General features: G+C 36.3%; 1 protein-coding gene across 1 annotated transcript in view; it reads right to left on the bottom strand.

The window, feature by feature from the left end:
* The window catches only part of LOC109066415 (DENN domain-containing protein 1B-like), a 96064-nt gene that overhangs the window by 59377 nt on the left and 14435 nt on the right, over positions 1–22252 (bottom strand). Inside the window, 1 exon segment of the mRNA XM_042712455.1 lies at positions 12871–12914. Within this exon segment, the coding sequence (XP_042568389.1) occupies positions 12871–12914 (44 nt within the window).

The following is a 22252-nucleotide window of genomic DNA, read 5'->3' as shown; positions in this document are numbered from 1 at the left end:
GCATGAGAACAGAGATATTACGGACAGGCAGTGGCATCCAGGGCAGACAGACGACGACGGACGGAGATAGTAGAGGAAAAGAGAGAGAAGGGTGAGGAGAAATAGACAGGATATATGAGATGAGAAGAGTAGAGAGAGAGAGCCAGCAAACTTCCACTTTTCTCTCTCCAAGCTGGTAGGATTCCTCCCCAGGGGTTTCTGTCTTTAAACCTCCATGCTCTTTAAAAATTCTGCCAGCCAGCAGGTCTACACGGCGCTATGGAACTGTCTCCAGCAGGGGAGAAGTGTGTGATTGTGTGTGTGTGTCTGGAGCAGGGAAAGAGAGACCAGCAGAGCCACCATGCTGACGGCACCAAGATCCCAGTGACAGATTCAAAACCAAATCTCCCCACAGGTCAGTGTTCACTGTACCTCCAAACCCCAATTAATTCCTGCTTCTTCTCTTCTCCATTGTCCCTCTCTCTCTCTTGGGTGTCAGAGAATGCAGGCCATAACACATGCAGCGCCCCGTGGGTAATGATGACGAAAACGCTACTGGGTCTAAAATCAAATGCGTCTTCTACTACTACAAATAAATACTAGAGTTCTACATTTTCTGAAGAAAACATGAGTGCTGCTAGTCTGTGCGAAATTCGCAGCCATGATGGTAGAATGTTGTTGCTAAGGTGTGGTTTTAAAGCGCTATGTGGTTACTGATATTCTGGTCTAGATATAACTCTGGTTCCACCTACAATGTTGTTAATCTAGGATCTTAATGCCATTTTTATCTGCAAAATGAAAATAAGTGTTCTCAGAACACTCGATAAACACTCTCATTGCCTAAATGTCTTTAGAAAACTTCAAGGTTAAGGAAAAACTATGAATTAAGGTAACTGTAACTACTTCTCAAAATTGCAGCTTTGTTTTGTACAACAGCAACGTTATATCTCACAGTTGCAACTTGATTTCTTGTAATTGCAACTGTTTCTTGTAAAATATACTTATATTAACAAGTGCTGGACTATTTCTCAGAACTACAACTTAATTTTATACGTAATAGCAATTTATGTCCCACAATTATTATTTTTTCACACAACTGCAAATTTGCTCTTTATTTTTTTGGTTAGAGACAAAAAACTCCTTTTGTTTAGTTCTCAAAAAACTTGTATGGTTAAGGAATGTCAAAAAAAACATTAACCGTCAACATGTTACTATTTTAAAATTCTAAAATGCAACTTATTTTATGTTTCCATCTCAGAATTGCAACTTATTTCTCATAATTGCAAGGTGGTTTCTCATTTTACGCCTACTTAATCTAACAAGTTGCAACTATTTTGCTAACTTTCTTAATTTCTTGCAAGCTTTTTCAAATTTATTTGCTAACAACTTTTGTGATTTTTATTTTATTTATCTATATTATTGGTTTTGTAAAACTGTACACCTTTACCATCTATGCTTAGGGTTTAGTCTTTAAAAAAAAAAACCAAGCAAAAAAGCAAATTTATTTCTCACAATTGCAATATTTTAAATTAAATTAAGTTTTAATTCTAAGTTTTTTTGTTTAAATCATTTTATTTGCACAACTGTAAATTTATTCTCGTAGTGCTTTAATATTTAGTCTTAAAAAAGCAAATTTATTTCCCAACAATTGTATTTAATTTAATGTATTTTTAAATAAATAAATATGTTTATCAGGTCATTTGTTTAATTGCACAGCTGTAATTTACTGTCGATGCCTTTAGGATTAGTGTTTTATAAAAAATGCGATGGTAAAGAAAAAAGCATTAAGTTAAGGTTAACTGTAACTAAATTAAAATTGCAACTTTATTCTGCACAATGCCTTTTTTGCAACTTTATTCCTTGCACATGTAAATGCACCTGTTTTGACTAGTAGTTATCAAACTTAGACTTTTTTGGCACAACTGCCAATTTATTCTTTAGTCTTTATAGGACTGGTATTTCGAAGAGGGCCAAACCTTTAAAATTTCAATATTAAAATCAATTTAGGAATAAGCTTTATATCTCCAACAATATGGTATTAAATTTGGCCTTCCCGCATGTAGTCTGAAGCCTCTGATCCAGAATGCAACAGTGAGAGTGGTCTTTAACGAGCCGAAAAACAGCTCACGTTGCACCTCTGCCAATAGCCACTCGCATCAAATTCAAGGTACTGATGTTTGCCTACAAGATAGCAATTGGCGCTGCACCAATATACCTAAACTCGCTAGTTCAAACTTATGCACCCTCCAGAAGCTTCTGTTGCCATCCCAAAGTGGCACAAAAATCACTCTCACAGACATTTTCCAGGAGGTGGAATGACCTCAATTTGAGCAACCATTTCCAGAAAAAAAACATCTTAAAGACACATCTTTTTTGCCAGTACCTGATCAATTAATACTAACACTTACCTATCCTATCCAATTAAAAAAAAAGCCTAGCTATGTGTAATGTACTAGACTAACTGAAACTCGTTACAGCACTTACAGGTACACACTGTTGCTCTCTTGTTGGTCTGATTGCTTCTATTGTTCTCATTTGTAAGTTGTTTTGGATAAATGCGTCTGCTAAATGATTAAATGTAAAATGGAAATGGAAATGTATTGTAAGTTGTTTTGGATAAATGCGTCTGCTAAATGATTAAATGTAAAATGGAACCCATATAATGGTCGTGCAGTTTTGAGGTTTCATGGCTTAAAGCGTATATTCTCTATTAGCAACGCTGTCTGATGCAACAGCACATCAATGGGGATAAAATAATCTTCTGCCTTCTCTGGACCCTCAAATCTCCAACCGAGATTCCTTTCATTACATTTTAATCGTATGCTGCTGGCTTGCCGCTTTTGACCCTGCACTACGCGCCTTTAATAAGTGCCGACTTCGCCCCTGGACCGAGGAAAAGTGCTAAAGGGGTAGCTCTTCCAGAGTTTCAAATTGACACAGGGCATTACATTTTCACTTGAAACGAGCCGAGCAGAGCAGGAGGTGGTTGATTTCTCTTCTTTAGCCCTCGTCTTCCTTTTTTTTCGCGGCTTCTTGCGCTGACCCTTAGGTGGTGAGAAGCTAATATTCGGTGTGCTGGCACAGAGGTTATTTCTTTCCCTCGCAAACACGCCGTCTGTGTGAGACTGCTTAAGGAAATGTAGCAGGTGATGTATTGATCCTCTGCCCACTTAAAGAACTGACAAGTGCGTGACATGAGCGCTGGGAAGAGACACGGGGCAGTGTGAATACACAACCTCCACGCTAAACACCCCAAGCCTTGTAATATCAACTTCACTAGGCCTGTGGACACAGGAAACCAGAGTTTTTTAGTGTGAAAAACAAAAACTGGCCTCGGAGACAAAAGTGTGAAACTTTAAATGAGGGAAAAATTGAGTAGGATTGTTTTAATGCCTAACATTCCAAATTAATGTCAAAATTCAAACCACTTCAGCTCATTAGCCAGTTTGCGCAATCAATAAGCTACGTAGTTGGAAGGACGTTTCTGGATGGTTCAAAGTGAAAAAGACCACCTGAAGTCTATGATATTCAGGCTGCTAAAAGTGTACAAACAACAAGGTTTCACTTCATTTCAAAAGCAAATGCAGGAGGATATATTCTCCAAAATGCTCTGCGATGAATACATTAATGTGACGGGTGAGTGCTTTTTGTTCTTTACAATACACAACTGATATTCTTCTGGGCCAAGCCGTGATTCAGCTACATATGCCCGAGAACCACAGAGCCAGAAACATCATTAATTGAGTGCCAAGTGGCCTGGGGGATTTTCTGCGTTTAAGCTGTCAACTCCCATTGGACCGCGCGATCGCTCGCTCACTCACTCTCGCTCTCTCTCTTTCTCTCAGCTGTGGCTAGAAGCTACATCAAGTGTGTAGAGTCTCTGAGAAACGCAACCAACACCCCCTCACGCTCTCTCTCTCTCTGTCTATCTCCATCTATCTCTTCCTCCACCTGACCAGGACATCCTCCACTTTGGGGCAACGACAAGCATTTCCTTCCTTGTCTTTGTGGACCTGAACCGCAGATCATGTTGTTTGTGCTTAACGATAACGTTTCAAAAATGGAAGGTGGTTTTTTGGTTCTTAATTTCGGTTCAGTAGGTGGACTGAAACTGTGGCTGCAGAGGGAAGTAAAACCGACGTGTGACCAATCACCCCGTTCCACATTCAAAGAGGACGTGAGACAGAGTCGACGAGTCGATATCCTTTTATTTTTTGCAAGATGTCACTTTCTTGATAAGTCAATGTCTGAGACATCTGATGTAATGAAGACTGTTTCCTACAAGCACCCTCCAGCGTTTCTGGCACTGCTAACAGATAAAACCGTGAGGAAAACACTTTTTCTGTTCTCAAAGCCCTAAGGTCAGGGTAATCAGACGCCACGGGCAACAGCGTGGCCTTAGTCAGGGAGTTTCGACTAGCCCGACGCAAAGGCCAGATAACTGGGCCCGGCCCTCACATTACCCGCTCTCTAGAGATCTGAAGAAAAATCTCCAAAATGAGATGAGTAAGGCATACCCCATGAGCAAGGCACGGCCCCCCCTTTCCATTCCTCCATGTTCTCCTCAATCACAGCTCATGCCCTCCATGTTAAAGCGTTGAAACTGCACCAGCGCTCTTCGTGCTCCTTGATGATGTTTTAGTGGTTGTTGTTGATGCTCTGGTCTGCTGGTGCGTGTCCTGCAGAGGAGGGGGTGAAGCTGGGGGGAAAGGCTACCAATCATGAAGTGTCAGGCTTGGGGCATATGATTGTACACTGTGTCAAAGCTAGACAAATATTTGCCCCGCGAGGCTCAGGGGACGCAGTTTCTCGCTTTGTTACATGAGCTGTAGCTTCACTCAGCATGCCGGTTCGCCGCCTAACTAAGGAGATGGAGGGCCGGGTGACATCTGGAGGCTCCTGTGAAACTCTCCAACATCCATCAGGTCAAACACACGCCGCTGGTGGCTTGGAATGTGATGTAAGCCCCACTTTTCCCGCTGGAATACAAAGCAACGCTGGAGAACTGTGTAAATTGCGAGGATGGGCATGAAAAGGTCAAGGTTAAAGGTTAAATTTGATATAGATAAACAAGACGATATGATTATCTTCTAAATGTAGAATATCCTGCTTGACCCCAAATCTAGTTTAACATGACCTCTGATGGTTCTTTGTTTTCATAAAAACAGTGATATGGTAGATATAAATATTCAATAAACACATTCATTCATTACAGCTCACATGTAGCAACCCTGATGAAACATTAACATAGAATACGACTGATGTGTGGCCATTGGAAAATGGCTATTTTGCAACAATTTTGACAGCTCACCCTATCCAGATTTTAGGACCAGATGTCACATGACATGTTTAGTCAGATTTATTAATCTTCTTCATCATTTCGACCAGATGTCTCACTGGAATGATCATGTAAATTTATGATTATTATTTATTATTATTATTATTATTATTATTATTATTATTATTATTATTATTGTTATTGTAATTTATTATTATTATTTTTATTATAAAATGCATATAATGATAACTCTTTTGATTGATTTATTATGAATAATATAACATAATATAATATAATATATGGCTGTCAAATCGATAATCAGGATTAATTGCATCCAAAATAAAAGTTTTTATTTACATATGTATGCGTACCCGTTTATTTATCATGTGTGTGTGTGTGTGTGTGTATTATTTATATATATATACTGCGGTTCTGTTTTTATAGTTTTAGAGAGAGAGAGAGAGTGAGAGAGAGAAATATTTATATACATTTATATATGTGTATATATATATATATATATATATATATTTATATATACATATGTATATACATGTATATATTTATATTACTATATTTTATATTATATATACATATTTACAAAAACTTTTATTTTGATGCGATTAATCACGATTAATCAATTGACAGCGCTAATATATAAATACACACACACGTATACATTTAAGAAAAATATGTTATGTTTATATATTAGATATATTTATATATAATATAAATCATATGAATATAAATATATACATGTAAATACATGTAATTTTTTTCAAAATATATACAGTATGTGTGTGCATTTATATATACATAATAAATATACACAGTACACATCCATATATTATGTAAACAAAAACTTTTATTTTGGATGCGATTAATCGTTATTAATCGGTTGCCAGTCCTATCTCAATAATAATAACAATAACAATAACAATAATAATAATAATAATAATAATAATAATAAATAAATAATAATACAAAATGAACACATTAAATAAGTTTATTTAATATATTAATAATATTATTAATTATTTATTTTCAATCACTTAATTTCTTAAATTATTTTATTTCTCATCTTTTGCCTTTGGATGGTATGGTTGAGAACAGGATGTAACAGACAAACACAAAACTGAATCAAGGAGAAATGTGTTACAGAAAACTTGGAGTGCTACATTCACATCTAACTGAAAGCATGATAAAATTAGTAAAAAATACATGGACGACAGATAAATACTATGGAAATCTTTCAAGCTTTCTGCGAGCACAGATTCCATGTGGGCCTGCTAATAACCATAACTGCACGTGCTAATAAAAAGCCACACTAATATGCTGCACGCTGCTATGAAACATCAAGAAAAAAAGTGATTTGAGATTTCTTAGTCTTGCTCAATAATTACAAATGAAACTTCCCGTTGAGATCACACACCGACCACAAACCGGCGAGCACACGAGACTATAAAGGGTTCACAGCACTGAGACACGTTCACTGTAAAAGACAATCACAGCTAATCTCTCCAGTTATTTACAAGCTTAACCCGCCATCAATGAAAACACAAGGAGGCAGTGCGACACATTCACTGCACGTCCTGTAAACGAACAGATAATCTCTCCAATTATTTACAAGCTGCTGCTAGTTAGAATGACACGAATATGCATATCGGTTTATTTTCTTTTATTCTTCCCTTTAAACTGACATCCGGAAAGAGATCTGAGAGAGATTGGGAACGATAAAGTCTCGCTTTTCCATCTGTCTGCTTCATTTGCAAAAAATGGCCTCCTTGTGATTCAGATATATACGGCGCTCTAGCTGCTCCACATGGCAGCTGTAGGTGACCGCGGCCACGGCGAGTCTCTGGGGCTGAGGGATCGCACTTCATTTTTTGCCGCCCTCTGTGCCAGCCTCCAGTCTGTTCACCCCTCATTTAGAGTCCCTATTCGAGCAGAGTGGCTAGTGGAAGAGAGGAGGATAAAAAATCAATTCATATTTCCATAATCCACAGTCCTGTCTGTCTCCGTCTCTTCCCTTGCCCTCTCTCTCTCGCTCCCCTGGGGTAAAGTAACCCCTCCACCCCGATCTACGGCCTACAACTGTCATTACGCGCCGCAACAATAAGAGGATAAACAATGGAGGCCTGTAGAGATCGGAGCTGCTGCTGCCATATGCTGGCTAACTTGGGGGAAAAAAAGGATTTCAGCGGCTAGAGAGGGAGCAGCCGTGCAAAGACGCAAAAAGAGCCTAATCCTGGTAATGAGGCGACTCAATGAGAGCCTTTATGTCAATGTGGAAAAGGCAGATCCATCTGTACACATCTTAAACTAGAAACGATCTTGTCACCAAACAAGGAGTAGAGTTTTCTTAGTTGTTTTATTTAAATCGCACTTCTCTCTTTTTGTTCTTTCTGGAAAAGAGAGTTTTTTTGAGGACTAGCGTGGTTAGAGTTTTTTTCACACTTCTCACTTTTTGTTATTGCAGGCCAAGAAAAGAGTTTCTGTAGTTCGTAATGAAGCGTCCAATTTGCGTTCACGAGAGGAGAGGCTTGTACATGGAGACCTTTGAGGCCAAGCGAGCAGAAAAAAAGTGTGAAAACCGCAGCGCTGCACTATGACCCAGGACCAGACCCACTTCTCTTTGTGCAGAGAACACACATGACCTGAACTACACTCAAGCTCCAGCCAACACCACAAATGCAAACATCCCAATTCTTCTTTTACTGATCAGAATTTGACAAGTTTTGCAACGCCTACTTGAAAAAAAAGTGTAATTAAGAGGGAGATAAAATGATAAATTCGAAAGATTTTCGACTTTTCAGTTAGTGCTCAGTTGATTTTTAACATTCAATGCCATGGCTGCTTTATATGTCAGTGCATATATATGCAGATATACATGATTGCAAAATTAATATAAAAATTAATCATGTTTAAAATCATTAAAAAAAAAAATCAACATATATAGAGGATATATATATAGAGAATATACAAGACACACACACATACACATATATATATATATATAGATTTATATATATAGATATATATATATAGATATATATATAGATATATATATATAGATATATATATATATATATATATATATATATACACATACTACACACACACATATATATACACACATATATATATATATATACCATATCATACCATCCACAATAATACCAGTATAAATTTTGTGATATCAATGATATAGTGACGCAATGACGTATGCTGCATTTATGTTTCCTAGCATGCACAACAACAACACCACAAACCCAATAGATGTGTTCGACTTGAAGCAGCGCTGCGCAGACTGATCGGTGTATGACATCAAAATTTCGGGAGAGCGGTTCTAAAGCATATTCGAGCGCATACTCTTGCCATCAAAAAAAGGCGAGGCGCCTATCTTTAGCAAAGCATCACGGAAAGCTGCTTCTGGGATGCTTCTGAAATGTGCCGTGGCGCGGCTGGTGTAAACACAAGCATTGACTAGAGTGGCCGTGTCGGAGCCGTAAGCATCCGCAGACACGTGCAGTGTAAATAAGGGGTAAGTCCCTCTCATGTTATTTTGACGTCATACACCGATCAGACTGCTTCAAGTCGAACACAAAGCTGCTGCTGCCATCTTATGACAACAGATTTACACTTCAAATTAGGTAGTCTGTCATCGATGACAGTAGCTCATTGAAAAAGGATGGAAAATGCCCTTCATTTCGTTTGCACTAATAAATGATGCTGCCTGCCAGCTGCAATCACCAATAAAACGTTGTTCCATATTTTTTCTATATCATCATTGCAAATATTCTTGAAATATCATGATATTATTTTGAGGCCATGTTTGAGTTATATATATATATAAATAACTTTTTGACTACAAATACGTATACATCTATTTTAATATAGATATTCATGTAGAAATATTTTTAACACAAAAATATTTAAATAAAATTGAATATATTTAATGTTTTTAATATTAATATTTAACATGTTAAAAATGAAAAATATTCATAACAGAACATTCTATAGTGTGAGGGGATATTTTGATTTGTTTTGTATATATTATATAAGTTTTATATTATTATAATATAATATATGTAATATAGGAGTTTATTTTGTAAGGGTTGCAAAGAGTTTGAAGTTATCATCATCTACAGTGCATAATATCATCCAAAGATTCAGAGAATCTGAAACAATCTCTGTGCATAAGGGTCAAGGCCGGAAAACCATACTGGATGCCCGTGATCTTCGGGCCCTTAGACGGCACTGCATCACATACAGGAATGCTACTGTAATGGAAATCATAACACGTGCTCAGGAATACTTCCAGAAAACATTGTCGGTGAACACAATCCACCGTGCCATTCGCCGTTGCCGGCTAAAATGCTATAGGTAAAAAAAGAAGTAATATCTAAACATGATCCAGAAGCGCAGGCCTTTTCTCTGGACCAAGGCTCATTTAAAAATGGACTGTGGCAAAGTGGAAAACTGTTCTGTGGTCAGGCAAATCAAAATTTGAAGTTCTTTTTGGAAAACTGGGACGCCATGAGGACAAGGACAACCCAAGTTGCTATCAGCACTCAGTTCAGAAGCCTGGATCTCTGATGGTATGGGGTTGCATGAGTGCGTGTGGCATGGGCAGCTTACACATCTGGAAAGGCACCATCAATGCTGAAAGGTATATCCAAGTTCTAGAACAACATATGCTCCCATCCAGACGTCGTCTCTTTCAGGGAAGACCTTTCATTTTCCAACATGACAATGCCAGACCACATACAGCATCAATTACAACATCATGGCTGCGTAGAAGAGGGATCTGGGTACTGAAATGGCCAGCCTGCAGTCCAGATCTTTCACCCATAGAAAATATTTGGCGCATCATGAAGAGGAAGATGCGACAAAGAAGACCTAAGACAGTTGAAGCAACTAGAAGCCTGTATTAGACAAGAATGGGACAACATTCCTATTCCTAAACTTGGGCAACTTGTCTCCTCAGTCCCCAGACGTTTGCAGAATGTTATAAAAAGAAGAGGGGATGCCACACAGTGGTAAACATGGCCTTGTCCCAACTTTTTTGAGATGTGTTGATGCCATGAAATTTGAAATCAACTTATTTTTCCCTTAAAATGATACATTTTCTCAGTTTAAACATTTGATATGTCATCTATGTTATATTCTGAATAAAATATTGAAATCTGAAACTTCCATATCATTGCATTCTGTTTTTATTCACAATTTGTACAGTGTCTCATCTTTTTTGGAATCGGGTTTGTATATATATATGGGGTGGAACAGTTTAACTTTTTCACGGTTCGATTTGTATCACGGTTTTATAGTCTCGGTATGTGCTATGTTTATGGAAAAACTATACTTTCAAATAAAAATAAAGAAAAAAAAAGAATATTCTATCTAACTACTAGCAACAGCACAAATAAATACCAAAGAGTAAAGATACAAATAAAATAAACAGTGATTTTCAGTTTTTTTTAGGAAGGTATAGCATTAGTTTTTAGGTACAGAAATTGAATAAAGTAATCAAATGTTATACAGCATTGCATATTTGACTGTATAAATTTAAGATTAATCTTTAATAAAGTAACAAAAGCTATTCAATCAAGAGCAGTGAGTGATTTAATTGTTGTTGCTGTCACTTTAAGAGAATGCACTGATCCAGTGCACTGATACAGTACATTCAGCCGGCTATGTCTACTATAGGATACTTACCAAGATGGGGATTTTGACAAAATTTTTATGTGAATTTGTCCAATCAAACACAATACTTCAGAGAGCGCTTAATATTTGGCGTGTTCTGAGACGCGGGCAATACTTCAGAGAGAGCTTTTTATTTGCACGTGTTCTGAGACGCGGGTTTGCACGCTTCGGATGAGCGCATGCACAAATCTCACTGCTCGCGCAAGCTCGCGTCCTCTGGCTCTTAAATGTTTAACCTGGCAAAGCTTAAATGAGTTTAGTTTTAACACAGATATCAATGTGTGCTGTTCAGGTCTCACCTGTGCATGCACTATTGAACAAGAGTGAATGGTTTGTCCATGGCTTTTTTTTTCTTTCTCATCGCTGTAGTTGTAATGTACCGGGAAGCCAGAATGCGCATCCATCAACAGAAACATACATTAGCCAAACCCTGTTTTTCTTTTACGTGTTATTTATAAGAAACCATAGCCTATTAAAGATGCGCTGTCAGATTTAAGTTGAACCGCGGTCCTAGTGCATGCCGAACCGTGTGTGGAGAACCGTACAGTTCGATTTTTTTTTTCGCAAACTGTCCCACCCCTAATATATATATTAGGGGTGGGACAGTTCGCGAAAAAAAAATCGAATTGTACATTTTAATGACAACTACATATTCATCTAACAACAGCAACAACAAGGAAATAACTAACTGCTCTTGACTGAATAGCTTTTGCAACTTTAATAAAGATTAATCTTTAATTTATACAGTAAAATATGCAATGCTATTTTACATTTGATTACTTTATTCAATTTCTGTACCTAAAAACTAATAAACTAAACTAATGTTAGACCTACCTAAAAAAAAAAAAACTGACAATCACTGTTTATTTTATTTGTATCTTTACTCTTTTGTATTTATTTGTTCTGTTGCTTGTAGTTAGATAGATTATAATTACACTAGACATAGCACATACCGAACCATACCAAAACGGTGACTCTAAAACTGTGATACAAACCGAACCGTGAGTAAGTTGTTGCACCCCTAAAATAAATATTTTAACATATGCAAATAAATAAGTAAATAAATAAAAATACTGAAAATTAAATATATTTAATATATATTCATTTAAATGTTTTAAATACTGATATTTAAAAATGTAAAAAATTAATAATTAAATGTATATATATATATATATATATATATATATATATATATATATATATATATATATGATATTTAAAAATGTAAAAAAATAATAATAATAATCTTTTTGAAAAAACATCCATCCATTTCTACATTTACGGTTAAATTACTTAATTATTTATTAAGATGTACTCAAAACTGCTGAATCAATGTATTTTACACAGCATTCATACATGCCTTTAGACAAACTTTAAATATTTAATTATTTTTAAAATATTTTTAAAATAAATTTGTAAAAATTTATATTTAAAAATAAAAAATTCAATTAAAAAAATGGGATAATTATACACACTAGGTAGAATGAGATGTGACAATCTCAAAACAGCCGAATATCAACTGATTATGTTGGTTAACTATCAGTTTCTCAGTAAATACTGTTATGCATTACTAGTGTGATATAGTAACAACTCATAAGCGACACACAGCTGTACTGGTGTGAGGTACAGCAGTGGGTGTACGATGAAGCTCCATCCGCACCCATTCACATCACAGCCAGCTGATAATTACCAGAACAACGCTTATTGAAGACCTGCTCACTGCATTTCATTATCAGCAACATCACACCGCATGGCAGAGGGAGAGAGAGAGAGAGATAGAGAAAAGGTATGAAGAGAGGAAGGAGAGAGGCCTTCAGGAGCAGGAGGGGTCGTGGATGTGGTGCTGGTGGGGTGGGGGGGTGTGGGGTGGGGGGTATTGAGAGAAAAAAAAAAGTTCTTCTGTCTCCAACCTGGTCTCCAAAGTCCTGAGGGAACTTCCACAGCACTGTCGGATCTGTAAGAAATTGACAGACAGCATTAATCAGCAACCACGCACCGTTCAGAACACATACATATTAATGAAGGGGGTGGGGGCAAGGGTGGATTCTCCTATGTGTCGGCACACCGCGGCAGCGAGCGCAGGCATGGAACGTTCTGCATATGCAAATGTCATCCGGTTAGATAGAGGCCTTTAGAAACACAGAGAGACACAGACAATACTCCACTACCTGCAGAAACAGCAGATGTGTGGCGCTGCATTAATATTTCACACCTAAATTTGTTAAAAGGAAAGCCTTTACTGCAGTCATTAAAAATATAATGTACCCATTGAAAATATAAATCAATTTATAATGCATTTATGTTATAGGCTATATTTTAAATTATTTGATTATTCTTTTTTTTTTTTTATGTATTTTTTTTTTTTTTATATAAAATAAAATAAATAATAATATTAGTAATAATAATAATAATAATAATAAATGTATTAAATATTTGTTTAATTAAAAAGAAATTATTCCAGTTAGCTTTCTTTTTGTTAAAAGGTACATATATCTGTCACAGCATGTGTGCTAACCACTGATTAGGAGTTACTAACTTAACATTAACACCGTATCATGATAGCAGTTTTTAATATAGTTTTAAACAGCTCAATACTGTTTAGATTTGTTGGTTAAATGCCATAATCTGTCATAAGTAAGTGTGTGCAGACTTTAAAAACGACACGCCTTGTGACACATAATAAGGCAGAACTCCAGACGCCTCTGCTATGACTCACTCTAAAAAGATCAGCTTGGACCACAAAACAACAACTCAATGTCTGCTGAAGGTCAACGAGAGGACCCTGAAACCAGACAATGAGCTTGTGCACAGACTCACACAAACAGTCTCATATGAGGTGTGCAATCGAACGCCTCCATATAACAATAGTGGTGAATACCTTTGCTCTCTTCACAACTCCATTAGATTTTGATTCAGTATGGTGTGCTATAAACATTGCAACGAATTCACCTCTATTTGCAACATTTTTTTTTTCCTGAGCATACATTTTTCAATAACTGGGAATATTAACTCATAATTTAGAATTCCAATTATTTTATGGATTAAACCTGGGGACAGATTCATGAAAATCTCCTAAAGAAAGAAATTAAAGAACTTCTAGATAAATTCTAAGAAGTTTGTTCTTAAGTGAAATTCTTAAGAAGTTCTGAAATATTTTCTTTAGAACTTCTTACTTTGTTCTAAAGAAAAGAAAAATGACAAGCTTTGGGGTTTTCTGATTGCATGCCAACTCCTGCAGAAGACTTTCAGTTCTTTGTTGACTGTCTGCCAATTACCATAATAATCATAGTAAGTGTGCACATCGTTTACATCACTACTGGCTTGACTTGTCATTTAACATCTTACCTTTGGGGATTTAAGACTAGCTGGAGGTTGTCCTAACTTATACTGAATATTGTTTTAAGGAATGCAGTTTTGTCTTTAGAACAATCCTAAGAAACATTTTAGTCCAAAAATGGTTTTGAGAACACTGAGAATTGTATTCTTAATTTAGAAAAGAAGATTAAAAGGAAGCAGTTAAGATGAATCGATGAATCAACAGTTTGCTATAAAAATACAGAAAATATTTGGCAACCAAAACGAAAGCTGCAAATAGCTACACATCATTCTGTTTTGTTCTTAAGGTGAGTTAGTATTTATAGTACGAATGACCCTGCATCTAACCGTTCCGTTACAGGAAGTTCAAATATCCTGTTTGATGAAATATAAATATGCTCTTAGAAGAGATCAGATGATCACACAGAACTAGTACAACAACTATGACGCAGGACTCAACGTGTGGTCACATTTATGGTAGCTCAGCAAAATTTCACAGGCGAATCCAGTCAATAGAAATCATGCGACTGGGAGTTTCGCATAAGGGTGAAAGATTTCATGATGGTCAAGCAAATTTAGGCACTAATCAACGGAAAGCTGCTTGCTTTGAAAGTGACTTGTGTGTGAGCTCAGCTACAAACATCTCTACACTGTTGATAATGAACTTTTTTGTAGCAAAATTTCACCAAAATTGTGTTAATGTGAAATCTTAAGACCAAGCCGACAAAGCAAGAACTAAAAGTGTTTAAAGCAAAAAATAAAAATCTACCTAGAAACCACTTATAACACTCTAGCAGTGCCACGTACATACATCAAAGTTTCAGGAATGACAACCACATTTAAATACGAGAGTGAATCCACTAAATAACTTTGTTTTGTACAGAAATTGACTTTAGTAACTACAGCAATGATCTGGTATCTCACTTTTAGTATCCGCTATTTTTGACCAAAGTAACATTAAAGCAACCAAAGGGTTGTTATGTTTAGATTTTAATGTTATTTTTATGTTTGGAAGGCTACTTCGCATAGGGTTGCCATGTCCACTTATTATAAGCAACACTTACTATTTGTCTTTTGGGCTTTGGTATGTAGCTTATATAAGTGTTTTGATTAGTGGATTTTTTTTATTTGTCATTTTCTTTTGCTAGCAAGATCTGGCAACACTAATAAGTCAAGACGTACTTCCCTCACTGAGATTTCTTGAGCCGTGCATACAGACCTTTTTCCTGAGTAAACGAAGAGTGCCACCATTACGAATTCTAACTTCCGATTGGATTTGCTTCTGTTCCGGTCTCCATAGGAACCAATTCAAATAGTTCCCATCTATTTTTAATGTAGCTAATGTCGGCAGCTTTGTGTCATCTACACACTAATTTAACTTTGAGGAGTGAGGCACCTACAAATGACAACACTGTAAAGTGATGGCGCTATGGAGCTTTTCTTTAAACATTTTAATAGGTTTAACATTAGATTATCAGCTCAGAATATATGCTATTTTGACTACTGGAGACTGGAAATGGAAAGCATGCTTCCGGTTAAGAGTCAGGCAAAAACGTCTATAGAAGAAAAATACAACTTTGATATGCATTTAAAAGACAACTAGTTGTTGTTCTGTACACACTGTAGAATTTCTGTAAAAGCGGTAGCTACTAAAATTTTCCACAATTCTTTTGTAGAATGCAGTTGTCACTCCTGTCAATGACTGAAGTCTGTGTACATAACAGGATTAAGCACTAAAAGATGAATTGACAACCAAATTTAGCTGCAGCAGTGTACGTTTGTATTTTTTTAGGTTTCAGATTATATCGACAAACAAACAGCAGCTATATAAATGAGTAGTTAAATTTAGATATTTGCATGCTAACTGTTTCCTCTTTCATGTCAGTATCAATTTAGAGACTGACAATATGAACTTCCCATCATATTTGTACCGAAACTCTTGCTTCTGCATTCTGATCTAATCCACAGCAACAGTGCTGATGATTCAGTTCTGCTGTGCTAGAACTGATGGCAGATGAAGCAGCGACTAGCACAATGAACGCTCTGATGATTTAGCATGTCGGGCATGAACCCAACTTCAACCTCCAACCTTCCTTCACCGGATGGATCTCTCCATTTTTCATTACCCAACCCCTTCTTTTTTTGTATCTTCCAAATCCACCGTAGTCGTTGCACTGCATGGCAAAAATAAATATGCCCACATATTTTCCACCAGTGCTGACCAGAGTTCAGAGAGGAAAGGGAGAGGGGGGGAAGTGAAAAGACTGACAAAGGTGCATTACATAATCCCATTGTGAGATTTCACGGACCTTGTCTTATAATATTTTTACAAAGACTGAATTTCCTTCTCCCCAGGGATCTGAAGACCAACTCCTCCATCTGATCTGGCAGAGTCAGGTCAATTTTATGCTGATTTTATGGGTGAGAGGATGGGAACCACTGCCAGGGAGAGAAAGAGGAACACGAGGGACAGAGAGGGAAAGAGAACAGAAAAAAGAGATATGCACAGAGACAGAGAGAATGATGGGTAGCTGATCTTTAACAGTTCAGGTTAAAATTTCTATAAATGTATGACAGTGTATATTTTAAATGACTGCTCATTATTTATTTTACCTTCTTAAAAATGAGTTGTTTTGACTCAGCTCTTGGGTTAAATGTTGAACCCAACCTTCTGGGTAGTTTAATTTAACTTACCAAGTGTTTAAACATTGCTACATGGAGGCATTAGAAATAAATCAAAAGGTAAACATTTATTGATAAGCAATTAAAAAAGGTTTTAATACTTAATTATTAATTATTCAACTTATTAATGAATGTTAATTTCCAACCTCTTTTGTGTTAATTTTAAGCAAGAAATATAGCAATTTTTAAGAAATAGTTGTGTTAAAACTACCCAGAAGGCTGGGTTAAACATTTAACTCAATCGCTGGGTTTGTCCATATTTCACCCAGTGCTGGGCTGTTTTTAACCCATCATTTTTTACAGCGTAATCACTGTTAAGCTTTAATACAAAGTGATTCATCACAACATAATAACTAGATTAGGATTGGAACTCTGCCCAATATGTGAGAGACAACAAAATAATAAACTAACAATGATACAATAAAAAAAACAACTTTGCATTGAATTCACACATACAGGGAGTCAACTGTAGTATGATTCACAAACAAATGAATCAGTTAATAGTGAGCCAGTTTAATTCATTCTAAGCTCTCTCTCTTTTATTCATTTATTCATTCAGTCAGATGTTCATTCATTCGTTTGTTAATTTGTTCATTCATTCATTCATTTGTTCAACCATTTAAAAGTTTTGGGTCTTTTTTTTTCTTGATACGACAGTGGAGATCTTACAGGAAGCGAGTGAGAGACAGAGAGGGATGGGATCGGGAAAGGTCCATGAGATGGGATTCGAACATGGGACACTTAAGTGCAACATAAGACACTTCTTTCAAACACATTTTAAATTCCCTAACTTTTGAATGGTAGAAAACAACCACACATGATCATAAACTGCATGATAGTGAAACAAGACAGAAAACTGATGTTCAAACAGATGTCACAGTGCAGGACACTGCTGTCAATGCTCTTGCGTCAACTGCTTTGATATAAAAAGAAAGAAGAAGGAAAAGACAATACAAAAGTGAAATAAATAAAAAGAGATGCAACGCCATAAATGGAGGCAAGAGAAAGCGATAGGTGAGAGGGAGGGGTAATAGAGGGGCATTGCCCTCCAACCACGCACCTTCTGTGCTGCATATCCTGGAGGCTCCCGTGTTCTTACAGATTCAAAAATACCTTGAGACACATGCTTATTCATACACAGAGGCAAAGGACTTGCAAATCTCTATCCCGGTGGGATTTTGGAAGGCCGGGGGGTGGGGGGGTGCCTCACATGAAAAGCCCCAAAAATTCAGATGAGCTCTTTTATTATTAACACCCGCTCTGTCCCTTCAACAAGCCAGATCCGGCTTCAAATCTGAGCAATGCAATCAAATATTTGCCATCTAGTAGGACTATTCAAAGCGGAGATGTAGATCTTTTGCTACTTTTTAAGAAAGACGACAGCACCTGGCGCACTCAGGTAACACTAACTCCAACCGACGTCGGAAATAGAGATCGGTTTCCATTCAAACATGAGCTTATTTAGCAATTAACCTCCCAAACGCAGTTTTCAAAAATGGAAAAACATGCAAAAATGACCGATTGGGTGACCAACTGTCACCCTTTTTTAGGTAGGGGGGAGGTTTGTACACTGGGGAATGTAGAGAGATGAAGGCCCCTGTCTGTGGGTGAAAAGCTGTCAAAGGGACCCCGGCTCCTTGCCTCCGCAGCCTCCTGCTGCCATATTGTGAGTGTGTTTGCGCGGGGCGGGCAGACACAAAGGGATTAATGGGTTAAGGCTGAAAGTTGAAGGTTAGGAGGGTAAACCCAACCCCTGCTGCTGAGCCAGGGAGAGAAATGTCACCGTGACAGACCTGGGGCTGCTTAATCCCCCTCTCGCCCCTCTCGCTCCCCAACGGCCTCCCCTCCTGGGCTTGACACACTGAGGCCGCTCCTGTTCCCAGCAGGTCTGCGAAGCGCCCTGAGCCAGTGGGCACACACAGACACGGAAACAGACAGACAGATAGACACACACACACACACGCCCCCACGCACAGGAAGAGGGGCAGACTAACTTGACAGACGTTTCAACTAGGGCTGGGCAGTATAGGACGTACAGCGAGAGAAACATGTCAGTCAGTAGAGAGATTGGTGAAGAAATGTGAAATGCAGACGCAGATGTGTCTGAATTAATTCAAGATGAATAAAAGGTATTAGGCACAATGCATACATTCATATCTTATTTAGCTGATGCGTTGTCACAGGTGTGTGTATGGAGAGTGAAACTCATTTTCTCCACAGAAAACTTGATATTTATTTAATGGGTCAATATCACCATAGAGTCCCTTTCAACCCTCACAATACTCAAAAATGTTGTTTTAATTTCTCAATCGATTTATGTTATATCATAAAAAGAAGACACTCTAGTACTATAGAAATATATTAGCTGAGCTCTCACACATTTCTTTTTAGATTTAAGATAATTATGGGCCATTATTCGAAGCACAAACCATAAGATATGTCCACCCTGTCATATATTACTGTTGAATACGTTTTCATTGCAAAATTAAAATGCAAATTATATTTTCTGAAAGTTATGATGTCCCTTTCTTAAACAGGGTTATTAAAAAAATATATATAATAATTATAAATAATAAAATTACATCCTCAATCACATTGATGTGTGTTAATTTTAGTTTTTAGCAATATTAAATACAAATGAATGCTATGTCCACCCTGTCATGTGTATGTCCCCTCTATGGAGTCTAAGTGGCCGACAGGGTTGACATTTTGAGATTCAGTTAGCATATTATCTTACAACAAACTATGACTAGATAAATATTTAGTCTGGTTGTTGAAGAGAATTTGGTATATTTAAACTTACATATTTTGAAAATACTGTATTCGAATCACTTCTGGCATATTTTATGGTGACAGGGTGGACATGTTAAGCTTTGGCAAAACAAGTAAGCAAACTCATAGGAAGAAAATTTGTCAGTTGAAAAGTCACCAACTTATTTACTTCAGCCTTTGAAATTCAGCAGAAAAAATTCTGTTGTCCTGATGTCACTAAAGGGGATGGCCTTTTCTTAAAGGGGCGGATTCCCCAATATGACAGGGTGGACAACCATTCAAGAGATATGGACAAACTCTTTTATTTTATTAAATAAAAATATTGTTTATATTACCAAATGATCAATACACTCAAATTGAGTAATATCTTATTTAACAAAATATTTATAAGATAATTTTTTTTATTTCTTATTTTATGATTCGACAATATTCTACTACTGTACCATTCAAATTTAATGAGTAGAGCATGGGACATAGCAAAATAACACACATCCTCTTGCACAAAACTAAAAAAAAAATCTAGAAAAAATATCTAAAGAGCCAAGTAATGCTTTTGTTATGAATATAAAAACTTAGCCTAATATAACACACCATTTCATAGTCATTTTTATGTTAAGTTATACTTGTGTGCAGGATACCAAAAGGCACCCTACAGTGATATTGATCCTAATCTCTATAATATCTTGGAGAAAGATGTGCTGTGAGCTCTGATATTATCGGTTTGTTTTTTTTTTGTTTTGTTTTTTCCATAGAGGTGAAGAACTACGTTACCCATAATCCTAAGAAGATCATCCACCAATCAGGGATTTGCAGCAAACACACTCCTATTTAGCATTTATTTATTTATTTTTCACTGTATGTCATATTTGAATAAAAGGCTATATACATGGTAAACTTAAAAAAAAAACAATATTCAAAATAGCCTAAATAACAATGATTAATTTAATTGTATACAATTATTCAACATTATTTATTTATTTTGTTGTTGGGAGGGGGTTAAATATATAAAAACAACACTTATTTTTCAGTTTGATATTTGATTACAATTTTATATTTTCACAGGAGAAATGTTTGTTTCCAAGTATCATTTAAAGCAGAACACTACAGTAAAATATTTTTTAAAAGTCTAGGAAAACCTTGATACAATTGAATAAAAATAGTTTTTTGCTAAAAAATAAAATAAAATTTAAACTTTAATTAATTAAAATAAATGAAATGTCGCGTTGGCAACTAACTCAAATTTAAGCACTAAAATTACTAAAATTGAACAAAAAAAAAAAAAAAAAAAAAAAAGAGTTAAAGATAAATATAAAAAAAAAAAACTAATAAAAAGGAAAACAACCACTAAGACCTAAATTAAAATGATAACTGGAAATACAGAAATAAAAGCTACTTATTAGTAGATATTAATCAATAATTTAAGAGTATATAAATAAAATGTAAAATAACACTAATCCGGTGTAATCAGGTTGGTATCTTCTTAACATATATGTTCATAAATAAGGATATTTTGCAATAAATTAAAATATGTTGTTTTTATATGAATATATAAATTGAATTTATATTAATGTTAATTTTTTTTTTTTTATTTCCTTTTATTTTATTTTTATTTTTTAATTCATTTGATTGTCATTTGTATTACTTTATTAGACTGTGGTTCACTGTGCTTCATTCCCTTGTAAAGTTGTTATAAGTTCAGAGTTTGTACCTTTTTTCCCCAAGATTCAAATACTTTTTTGCTTCAGTTTGATTTTAATTACTTTTTTTGAAGAAAGGTTTTTGAAGAAATTAATGAGAAAAAAAATTGTTCTGGAAATTGCTAAAAAGTGGACTGCTGCAATCAACTGACTATTTTACAGTGGCTTAAAATCAGACCAAGTATTTCATTTGTAAATATCATTACCGCAGTAATACAAAAGCATGTTTACAAGAGTAAATAACTACTATAAACAAGCGAAAATTACTTGAGATTTTGGTCATACCACCCAACCCAAAATTCAACCTCGGACAGACATACGTAAACAGTCTACAGACACAAGATGAATTTCAATAGTATTTAAATGTCTCAAAGCCTGTTTACAACTGTCCTTTACCAGTAATCTCAGCGCTTTCAATCTGACGTAACACGCCAAGGTGGTGGCAGCTCAATGTAGTGCCATCACTGTTTTCATCTCACCACCATTGAAAACACCTTGAAAAAGTATAAAAACCCCAACGGCTGCCGTCTACGGCATGGAAAACAATCTCGCCCACTCGCATCAGAGCCAGCAAGTAATTTGACTGCGGAGCGAACGCCGGCTAATGGGTGAGAATTGAATTGAAATCACCTCGGACGAGTGAGCTATTTTTCTTTTTTGCTTTCGCCCAATGTGAAGCCGGCCGTGGGTGATGGCAGGCTTGGGAGGGCCCTTCCAGAGATTCCCCCTGGGCTTCGTGCACGGCTAACCTTCGACAGGACCGCCGCTGCGTGGCAACACGCCGCCGCCCCGAGCGCAGACAGCGCGGGTCAGTCGCAAATCAATG

Source organism: Cyprinus carpio, chromosome A22, assembly GCF_018340385.1.
Source record: "Cyprinus carpio isolate SPL01 chromosome A22, ASM1834038v1, whole genome shotgun sequence".
Lineage (NCBI taxonomy): Eukaryota > Metazoa > Chordata > Actinopteri > Cypriniformes > Cyprinidae > Cyprinus > Cyprinus carpio.
The sequence above is the reverse complement of the archived record's forward strand: the minus strand, read 5'-3'. Positions and strand labels throughout refer to the sequence as shown.